Source organism: Sciurus vulgaris, assembly GCF_902686455.1.
Source record: "Sciurus vulgaris genome assembly, chromosome: 2".
Taxonomy (NCBI): Eukaryota; Metazoa; Chordata; class Mammalia; order Rodentia; family Sciuridae; genus Sciurus; species Sciurus vulgaris.
Genome location: NC_136462.1, coordinates 134464823 through 134475773, shown reverse-complemented (window position 1 = coordinate 134475773; position 10951 = coordinate 134464823). Strand labels below are relative to the sequence as shown.

At 40.3% G+C, this 10951-nt stretch overlaps 1 protein-coding gene across 2 annotated transcripts; it reads right to left on the bottom strand.

Annotated features, from left to right (window-relative positions):
- Nucleotides 1-944: 944 nt before the first annotated feature.
- SELENOS (selenoprotein S) lies at nt 945-10951 on the bottom strand. Of its 2 annotated transcripts, none has more exons than XM_079125372.1 (6): nt 10792-10951; nt 10025-10159; nt 7984-8090; nt 3884-3973; nt 3537-3683; nt 945-1603 (listed from the first exon to the last, which is right to left on the bottom strand). In XM_079125372.1, exons 1-5 carry the CDS (start codon nt 10865-10867, stop codon nt 3558-3560), a joined length of 534 nt encoding a protein of 177 aa, XP_078981498.1. In that variant the 5' UTR covers nt 10868-10951; the 3' UTR covers nt 945-1603; nt 3537-3557. The 2 variants fall into 2 exon arrangements, with proteins under 2 accessions (XP_078981498.1, XP_078981497.1); XM_079125371.1 differs by having other exon boundaries at nt 3605-3683.

The following is a 10951-nucleotide window of genomic DNA, read 5'->3' as shown; positions in this document are numbered from 1 at the left end:
GTAACAACACTGACCTTTAAGTACCCTGTTTCTACTTCCCTCAACTCTTCCCTGAAGCTCTTCCCAAGATATTTTAAGTCCTAAGTGACCAAAAAAACTATTTTTTCCTTTATATGCCAGAAGAGACAATCCCAGAATATTTTACCTATATCAGATATCAATAAATGTTGACTAATTTATGAGACCATTTCAGAATACTTTTCTAGCCAATGAGCACTATTTTGTAGTTTAATTTTTTTTTTTTTTGGGGGGGTGGGTCCTGGGGATTGAACCTGAGGGTGTTTTGCCACTGAACTATATCTCCAGTCCTTTCTTAAAGACAGGGTCTCCCTAAGTTACTGAAACTGACCTCGAACTTGCAATCCTCCTGCTTTGGTTTCTGGAGTCACAGGGCACAGGCATAGCAATGCACCACCACACCCAGTCCTCAAGTTTAATTTTGTTCCTTCCCATGATACAGGAGGGGTTCACAACCTATAGCATGTAGACCAAACCCAGTCCATGAGCTATGAATCGTAAATAAAAAATAAAACAAATAAAAAACAAACAAAAAACACCACCAGCACTTAAAAAAACATAAAACCCAAAGACTATGTAATAGAGATCCTATGTGGTCAATGAAGTCTAAACTATTTACAACTATCTGGCCCTCTTAGAAAATTCCTGGTAAGGGCTCTCACAAGAACATAATCAATAAGTCATGGCAAACTAGGAATGACCCATAGGACTCTTAGGAAACTGGTCAGCCTACAAGTTATCTTGAATCAAGATTTTTCTTTATCCTATTATTTCAGCAACTAAACTGCAAGAGACTGATTTGGAAGATGAACCCAACAGAATCTGCCAACTTTCAAAACTGCTGCAGCTGTGTGCCATTTGTGATTCTCATTTCTGGTAAGGAATAGTAAGTGGAGAAGTAAGTACAAACATTTGGAATCTGTGAATGTTAAGAAGCTACTTAATGTTTAATGGACAAATTCAACCTCATAAAGAAATTTTCTTAAATTTAATAAAGATGCTAAAAATGTCATTCTTTTTTTAAATATTTACAATTTCTTTTTTTATAAAGTTCTGTACATAAAAATAAATATACAGAAACAAACCCCATCAACCGTTTGTATCAGTAATCCTCACTGGTGGGCTCACCATTTATAAGGAAGACATCATTCAACGCAACCTGTCACAGAGACTGTCCTTAATTAGGAAGGACTTCTAACATAAAAGATCATTACTAGGCCTCTTTCACCAAAATTGCTATTCAGTTAGAGGCCTTCTATCTACCAACTAGCAATTAATCATGAAATCAACAACTGTTATGACTGTCTTTCAGTGGAGTGTGACCTAGTGGCAATGTCTATATCCCATGCTGACTGAAGCCCTTAAATACGCAGGCATAGTTAATAACAAATAAATCCCACCTCCCCTGGGCTAGTCACTGTGAAAAGTATGCGTAAGGCAATAGAATCAAGGGCTAAGGGATTATCTTGCTAATGTCAAAAATGACACTAACAAGAATCTTAGTTTCATCCACCAGATGATGGGCCTCTGCGTCCAGGTCTCCAGGAGCAGGTGCCACCTCCTTCTCCAGTCAAAGGATTATAACCTGGAATGAGAGAAAGGAAGCAGAACACTATTGATGGTTGAAAATCTGGGAACACTTTCTATCAAAAATACAAATGTGAGTCTCACATGCAAAACACTGCAAAGCTACAGATTGTATGAACATAGATTTTTTTCAAAAAAATTTTAATTACCATATTAAAAAATGTTTTACACTGTGATTGCAATTTGAATTGACTTTTTGGAAGGGAAAAAAGAAGCTAGTCAGTCTCTAAATCCTAATTCCCCAAAACATATGGAAGAGAAAAACAAATGAACAAAACAAAAACAAGAGCCAAAGCAAAACAACTCACCCCTTTAGGCCTGACCTTGAATATATGAAGGCTCCAACTGCAGTGCTTAATAAAAAGTATTCAAGAGCAGTTCAAGCTATAGATAATAAATTTAAAGGGCTGTAGCTGTAGCTCAGTGGTAACACTTGCCTAGCACATGTGAGGCACTGAGATCAGATCCTCAACACCACATGAATAAAGGAAAAAATACATGAATAAAGAAAATAAATTTAAACCAGGAGTGAGTCTGTCATCCCAGACACTTGGGAGGTTCAGGTAGGAGGACTGCAAATTTGATGCCAGACTCAGCAAGGGGATGTAACTCAGAGGTAGCACTCCTGGGTTCAATTCTAGTACCACAAAAAATTTAAAAAATAGAAAAATCAATACATAACAGAACTTGCCAGTGGGAACTTGGCAGAAGTTCTATAACAGAACTACTAGTCAGAACTGGACTGCATAAATCATTCCTCCCTCTCTTCTTCCCAAAGTCAGCAGACAACTGATGACTAGGTTGAGTGCCCTGGTTCTAGAGTCAACCAAACCATGAATAAGTTGGTTTTGTTCTTTACTTGCTGTGGAATTTTTGGGTAATAAATCCCCATGCCTATTTCCTTCTTAGTAAAACCGGGTTGGTCAAAGGCCATAGATTCAGGACTGCTGGATACCAAAAGTGGCTATGTACACAGGCATGTCATGTATTACATTTTCTACAATTCCTACTCCTCTCCTAAATATCACACCTAGGAAATCTGAAAAAGGCTTCCAGCAATGCAAAGTTTTAAAATAGCATTTTCTATTCAGTTGCACTACTCCAACAAGTAGGCTTTGGGTTCCTGACACAGAGGGGATTAAAGCTCAGTCTTTTGGCCAAGTTTGTTGCCATGCTACCTAGAGTCCACATCCATGTCTCTTCCCTGGTCCTCAAAGATGCCAAACAGGCCCCTGTTGTGCCCTTCTTCCTCCATCGATGTCTTTAGCCTAAAACTGGTACCTATACAGTATTCTAGTATCTCTTCTCTGCTCTCTCCTTCCTCAGAATTAACTAGGGGGCTGGGGATATAGCTCAGTTGATAGAGTGCTTGCCTTGCAAGCATAAGGCCCTGGGTTTGATCCCCAGCACTGCAAAAAAAAAAAAAAAAAAAATTATCTAGGAACTCCCAGACAGAAATCACGTAAGATTGCTAATTTCCATTTGAGTATGAGTTCTATCTTCCTAAGTATATGTGAAATTTCTCAAGGACACAATGAAGACAGACTGCTATGGTATTACCTGGAGTGTCCTGGTTATCTTACACACACACACAAAACAAAACAAAAAAAAACCACTGAACAAACATCTGTTCACATCTCCTTGAGAAAAAGTTACTTGTAAGAAAAAAGGCAAACCTGGCTACCAAGACTCAACCTCTTTTAGCCCCTTGACATTCTTCTGCCAGGTGGGCAGAATGTTCCCTGTCCTGCTTACCTCTTTTCTTATAGAGCTGTAGTGGGATCAGGTGAGAATACTGATCCCAAGTATAATTCTAATTACTTCGACCTATGTGGCATTTTGCATCCGTTTCCTTTGTTTAATCTTCACAATTCTAAGCTTAGAAATTAGTGTCAATTTATGGACTTTGAAACAAAGAAAGAGAATCTTACTTTTAAAAGGTTAAGTACATCCTATAAGTGCTGAAAATTCCAAACGTTTGACATCATTTGGTGCTTACCACCTCCCCGCAAAGGCTTTTTGTCAGACTTCCGTTTTGGGACGACAGATGAAGTAGAAGGCCCAGGACTCTCTTCCTCCTGTTTGAACACACACAGGCTTAAGAATAATTTAAAGTCTCCTACTTGGGATGAGGCTGGGTCTGTAGCTCGGTGGTAAAGTGCTTGCCTAGCACAGGTAAGACCCTGGATTCAATCCCCAGCATCACAAAGAAAAAAATTCAACATTCTACTTGACAAATCTTCAACTACTAGAAATGGTAGGCCAAGTCTATAGTTACCTGAGGCTTTCTTGCATTTCTTTTGTAACTTTTGCCTTCTTGCATGCTGTCCCACATTTCAATCTTCTGTCTCCTTTTTTCTTCCTCAAGCTGAGAAAGAATCACATAAGAAGGTACTTATTAGTTGCCACTCTTTTAAAGAAAATACTTATTTTCATAATTATTAATTTAAATGTCCTTCAAAACAAACCTGCACCCATTATTTTCTTCAGTTAAAAAAGCTGATGTGATCTAGTTGTGTGAGTTTAACTATTATTTTCTGTACTTTTTTTTGGTATCTGGGTTGAACCCAGGGGCACTTAACCACTGAGCCATATCTCTAGTCCTTTTTTATTTTGAGATATGGTCTTGCTAAGTTGCTTAGGACCTCATTAAGTTGCTGAGGCTGGCTTTGAACTTGTGATCCTCCTTCCTCAACACTGTGACCGCTGAAATTACAGGTATGTGCCACTGTGCCCAGCTGCTTTTCTATGCTACTAAAAAAAAAAAAAAAACAATGTCATAGAAAAAAGAGCAGTGATTCAGGTCTTCTGAAACTTGCCCTTAACAGGATATTTCTAGAATGTGGGATCACTCTGACTTGGAACAGATGGCAAGTAGGTTGGCTTTGTCATCACCTGGCTGTGCTGCCCACGGAAGTCACTGAACCCCCGTCTCAGGCTGCGAGGATCATAGGAAAGACCTTTACCTCTGTTCTCTATTCCTTAAAGAATAGCACCTCACTAGGCACAGTGGTGTACGCTTGTAATCCCAGTGCCTCAGGAGGCTGAGACAGGAGGATCATGAGTTCAAAGTCAGCCTTAGCAAAAGTGAGGCGCTAAGCAACTCAGTGAGACCCTGTCTCTAAATAAAATACAAAATAGAAAAATAAATAAATAAATAAAATAAAATACAAAATAGAGCTGGGGATGTGGCTCAGTGGTCAAGTACCCCTGAGTTTAATCCCCAGTATTCCCCCACCAAAAAAAAAAAAAAGAATAGCATCTCTTCCGGCAACCAAGAACTGCAACTGACGTGTATACCTGGTATACTTAAATCTCTCATTTCCAATAGAATCCAGACAGAAATGTAATTCATTTTGGGTCCACAAAACTGATGCCACAAGAATATGTGAAAAGATATCTTAAAAAACAGGCACCCAGTAAATTTCTCCATAGAATACAAGATTCATCACTGCTACACCCAAATCTATTACCTCGTATTTCCAGTGTCCTCAAGTAAAAATGGTTAAGAAACCACCTCTAGACATGAAGGTTGTTTTATACTTCAGTGAGTAATTGAGAACATCTAAATGAAACCAAAGTCAACAAATTCTGGCATTGTACACAAGAGATCTCATAGTAACCATGAGCCACAGATTTAATCAAAATTATATATGCCATAGAATTTAGATGCCTGAACACAGACTTTCCGCCCTCTTGCAATTTTAGGAGGCTTTCGTTACAATTTTAAAGTTGTCTTTTAAAAGATTTTTCGGCCAGGTGTGGTGGCACATGCCTGTAATTCTAGCAGCTCAGGAAACTGAGGCAGGAGGATCACAGGTTCAAAGCCAGGCTCAGCAATTTGGCAAGGCTGTAAGCAACCTAGTGAGATCCTGTTTCAAAATTTAAAAAATAAATAAATAAATAAAGGATGCAAAATCCTTTATTTTAAGAATTATTTAAGAATAAAGGATGTAAAAGAAAGAAAGAAAGAAAGATGTGACTCAGTGGTTAAGCAATCTTAAGTTCAATCTTTGATTCCAAAGGAGGGGAAAAAAGATTTTTCAGATATATCAGCAAACTGAATGATAAAACTGTTACAACACACAAACTCAGACTCAAATTATTGAATTCTGGTGCACAGAAGAATATGACTTATTGTATAGCCCTAGAAACCAAACAATAACAATTAATGGTTTGGGCTGGAACTGTACGGTAATGGTCTATTGTGTGCAAGTCCCTGTATTCAATCCCCAGCACCACACACACAAAGCATTAATGGTTAGAAATTAGGGCAGAAAAAAAAAAAAAAAAAAAAAAAAAAAAAAACTTAAAACAGAATGCTCAAAATGCTGTGTATACTATACTTTCATTTCTATAAAAAGGAGCCCATACAAGTGTTCACATATAGATAAAATAATTCTGGAAAAATGCCCAAAAAACAACATCGTATGGGATGTTTGGAGTAGAAAGTGAGGGAGCAGGGAGAACATAAAAACTTAGTTTCTGGGGCTGGGGTTGTAGCTCAGTGCACAGAGCGCTTACCTAGCATGTATGAGGCACTACATAAAAATAAATAAATAAATAAATTAAATAAAGGTGTTCTGTCCATCTACAACCACAAAATAAATTTAAAAAAAAAAACACTTAGATTCCATGGTATAGATTTTTACATCATAACTTTTGTTGTTGTCTTGTTTATTTTTATGTGGTACTGAGGATGGAACCTAGCACTGTACTACTGAGCCAGCCCCACAACTTTAATTTAAAAAGTTAAGTAAATAGTATATACTTTAGGTTTACGACTAAAGGGAAGAGAGTTAATCAACTGACATGGACACTAAAAAAGGTTGTTGGGGCTGGGAACAGAGGTGGTTGCCTATAATCACATCGAATCGGGAGGCTGAAGTAGGAAGATAGTGGTCAATGCCACTTATCTTGACAGGGTCTTAAGTGAGACCCTCTCAAAATAGGGTTGGGAATGTAGTTCAGAACAGAGCACCTGCCTAGCATGAGCAAGGACCTGGGGAGGGAGGGAGGGAGGGAGGGAGGGAGGGAGGGAGGGAGACAAGCCCTTAGGGGATGATGACCAAGCAGAAATAAGAGAAGCTGCCAGTGACTGCAGAAAGACATCTGTCTCTGGAAACAAGAACAGACACAGGCAAGACCAACAATGCAACCTTAGAGTTGCTGGCAGAGGCATCCTTTTGAGGGGATGAGGAGGCCCAGAAACTTCTGGACTAAAACTAGATGGCAGAGGTCACTTCAGTGGCACAGATAAGGTAAAAGCTGGTGGGTGGTCACTCTACTACATTCCACCTGACTGCTGAAGGCAATTCTCGGTTCTTCCTCCCACCCCACTTTTCACCTTCTCCTTCATCCAAGTCCCATGCCTTAAAAACCTTAAAATGCTCGGTGCGGCGGCACATGCCAGAAATCCCGGCAGCTCAGAAGGCTAAGGCAGGAGGATCACAAGTTGAAACTCAGCCTGAGCAACTTAATGAGGCCCTAAACAACTTAGTGAGACTCTGTTTCAAAATAAAAAATAAAAAAGGGCTGGGGATATGGCTCAGTAGTAAAGCACCCCTGGGTTCAATCTACGGTACCAAAAAACCAAAACAAAACAAAAAAAAAACTTTCAAAACTCTGTCTCCTGTTTTCCATCTCTTAATAGCACCACCGTTGGCTGGGCCCTCTGCTGCCTTCCCCTCGTTCTCTTTCAAATCACTGAACAATGCCCTCCCCTCATGCCACCTCATGTGCAACACAGCTTAAAACAAAGTTAACTGTATCTTCTGTGTGTCTGTGACATGAGACCTGGACACATGATTTTGTTCAATGACAGTGCTGTAAGGGAGTCACTTGAAAGCAAAAAAACACAAAAGACACTTTTCCTCAGGAGTATTTCCTGCTTAAGAAGATGAAATTGCGACCTGACCAACACAAAGCTAAGTGGAAGCGATTCTGCTCCTACCACCCCCAACAGGCACAGGTACTCATATATACACCTTCCCTCCAGTCTATCCTTCCTCTGTGCTCTAGATCTTGCTTTATAATCATACATTCACATTTACCCTTCCCTAACAATAGCATGCTTTTCTCAACATCGCCAATATTTACACGGTAGGCCTTGAAATATCTGTTGATTTTAACAAGATAGGGTTCTGTCCTAACAGTTTACAAATAAGAACACAAACACACAGTCACTATTACCCACTAAGTTCCACACCATTCTTAAGACTGTATTTTCAAAGTAAAACCATTCAGACTTTGGATCAGATCAGTGGTAGAGCACTCATTCAACATGCTCCAGGCCCTGGATATGACCCCCAGAATTGCAAAGTTAAAAAAAAAAAAAAAAAAAAAAAAAAAAACTTACTAAATAAAACCAGTTCATACCTGTCTTAGTTTTTCCTTATGCTTTTCAACTTGTGCATTTAGTTCTTCTTGCATTCTTAAACGAGCAGCTGCTAAAGCCTCTTGTCGTTTAACAACAACATCGGGTTCTAAAATATCAGGAAAAAATGTGAGATAAGGCATCTTCTACAATATAAAACAAACTTCTCAGTGTCTGTAAGTATAGATGTACAAATGTTAGACAACACCAAAAAAATATTTGTGAGTAATCCTACCCCCTCTGCACGTTTTACTGCTTAAGTGACAGGTGACAATGGCTTAGCCATTGTTCTTCAGCCCTAAATGTCCACATTACCAGAAACAAATCTCTGCACTTGGGAGACTGAGGTGGGAGGATCCCTTAAGTCCAGTTCAAAACTAGCCTGGGCAACGCCGTAAGCTTTGTTTCCTAAAACAGCTTTCTACCTCAATCTTGGTACCTCAAACTTGTGTTTGTTTTGAGTTAGGGTCTCAACTGGCTCCTCTCAAAAAAGAAAAGCAGATTTCTGTGTTCCCTACAGTAATTCTAATTCAGGAAGTCTGGGACAATGGCCCTGTTAATGAAATACAAGTGGTGTGAGGTTCACAGTGAGATTCCATTATATAAACTGAGTACCTCACACACACTCTTATCTTTAAGTTGACCAGAACTCCAAAAGGTAAAGAAAGTTTTCTGAATCTTTCCCCCCCTTATTTTTGGTATAGGGGATTGAACCCAGAGGTGCTTTACTCTGAACCACATCCTTAGTCCTTTTTATTCTTTGAGATAGGGTTTTGCTAAGTTGCTGGTGCTGGCCTCAAACTCGCAACCTTTCTGCCTCAGCCTCCCAAGTCACTGGGATTTACAGGATTTACAAGTGGATTTACAATATACCACCATGTATGGCTAGTTCTCTGAATCTTTACAGTCACTTAATTAGCCCATATATATATCAGAAAAAGGTAAAAATTCATAGGAATTCTATCCTTGTTTCTACAGAAAAGAAAAATCTTTCCAACTAACATTCAGAATATTAACGAGGGGCTAGGGATAGCTCAGTTGGTAGAGTGCTTGCCTCGAATGCACAAAGCCCTGGGTTCAATCCCCAGCACCACAAAAGAAAAAAAAGAAAAAATATTAACGAGTGCCCAGTTTATGTTTTTATCTAATTTATAAAATAAAACTTTCCCGCCTAACTCAGTACTGTAGTGACTCAGATGCATGAAGATATGTGTTGCTTTGGAGCTGGGGTCTTGATATGTTGCCAAGGCTTGCCTCAGGCTCCTGGGCTCAAGCAACCCTCCTGCCTCAGCATCCTGAGTAGCTGAGAATACATGCCAGGCTAATTTATTTAATTATGTTGCTATTGTCAAAACATTTAACATTTCTTTTGGATACATCCACAGAAAGTGGAGCCTCTTATTAGTGAAAAGATTACTTTTTGAGATGGAGTTTTTTGAAACAACCAAATGTATTTAGAAATCAGATCTGAGAATTTAGTGAAGAATCAAAATGAAGTAGATATGAAGAGCTAAGGCTGAGTTTTTGATCACTCACAAAGATTCTCATGATAAAACTCAGTAGACAGATCCACTTGTACCAAGAAACTGTTTTCATTTTAATACATCCTAAAATTATTAATCATGTAACAAGATATGCACTAAGTGCACTATATACCATCAGGCAGACAGGCTGAATTTTCCAAACTCATTAAAATCTCTGAAACAGGGCTAGGATGTAGCTTAGCAGTAGAGTGCTTACCTAGCATGTTTGAGACACTGGTTTCAATCCCCCAGTGCCATCCAAAAGAAAAAAAAAAAAAAAAAATTCCAGATTACCTTCATTTCTATTGTCAAAGTTTAAGATAGTTTGAAACTTGCCAAAAAAAAAAATAATAATAATAATAATCTTTGAATCAAAAACGGAATTACACATACACCAAAATCAACTTCAGGGGTATAAAGTACTCCTCCCATATATAAAGAAGCATTATGTACTTGTTATTCTTAACAACGGACTTTTAAATACTACAAAAAGCAGGTGTCAAGCCACTGAGACACTAACCCACAGCCGCTTCAGCTTGGTCCAGTTGCCTCTGCCTCAAGGCCCTCAGCCTGGCGGAGAGCTTCTGAAAGACCACATAGAGAAGGATACAGCTGAACAGGATGTACCAACCATAGGAGGCCAGCAGGGAGCCCACTGAAAAGAAGAAAATAACTTTAAGACACTAAAAATGACATTACCATAAATCTCAACAACGATAAATAAGCGTAGCTCCTGCCCTAAAATCCTTCTCGGTCTAGGTGAAGAAATGGTCTCTTAAAAAAAGAGCATGCAACAATTTGGGGATCACTAAGCAGGGAGACCGCTCAATCATCTGGGACAACAGTGGGGCAGTATGGACGGTGGAGAGCACAGCATTAGGTTTTGAAGGATGAAGAGGGGCTTATCCCACTCGGGATGGCAAAGATCTTTCAGCATTTAGAAAATCACATGTAAAGGAGTGACAGCAAGGGGTCCTGGGCGCAGGGGTGGGGGGTGGGGCTAGAATAAACGTTAAGGGTCGAGTGACTCCAGAACAGCAGGAAGGGTTTGCTGAGCACAATGTACAGGACTACAGCAAGCAAGGTCCGCGGGCGCCACCCAAAGATGGGCAGTTCTTGAGAAGGCATCTGCGCGAGGTCCCGGCCTGCGTGCGAGGCTAACGCCCGACTGCCGGCCAGACTCCTGGGCCCTGCCCGGAGCGCGGCGGGGGACGACCCACCGAACATGGCGGCGCGCCGAAGAGATGGTACACGCGCCCCACTTCACCACAAGCCGCGGCAACTCACCTGTGACGTGCAGGAAGCGCAGTCCCTCAGTCTCCAGCGCCGGCCGCGCGGACAGCTGTTCCCCTTCCCGCTCCATGGCCACCACTGCTGCCCAGCCCTACCGCGTCGCCTCCATCCGGGTACTTCCGACCGGTCCCTACGTACACGTGGCGCGCCCCAA

Coding starts and splice junctions, on each gene's coding strand:
- SELENOS (XM_079125371.1), bottom strand. CDS start 10,867: ATGGAGCGGGAAGGGGAACAGCTGTCCGCGCGGCCGGCGCTGGAGACT. Junction 3,974..7,983: donor ATAAGGAAAAACTAAGACAG/GTATGAACTGGT, acceptor ATTCTTTCTCAG/CTTGAGGAAGAAAAAAGGAG. Junction 1,604..3,604: donor AAAGCCTTTGCGGGGAGGTG/GTAAGCACCAAA, acceptor CTCTCATTCCAG/GTTATAATCCTTTGACTGGA.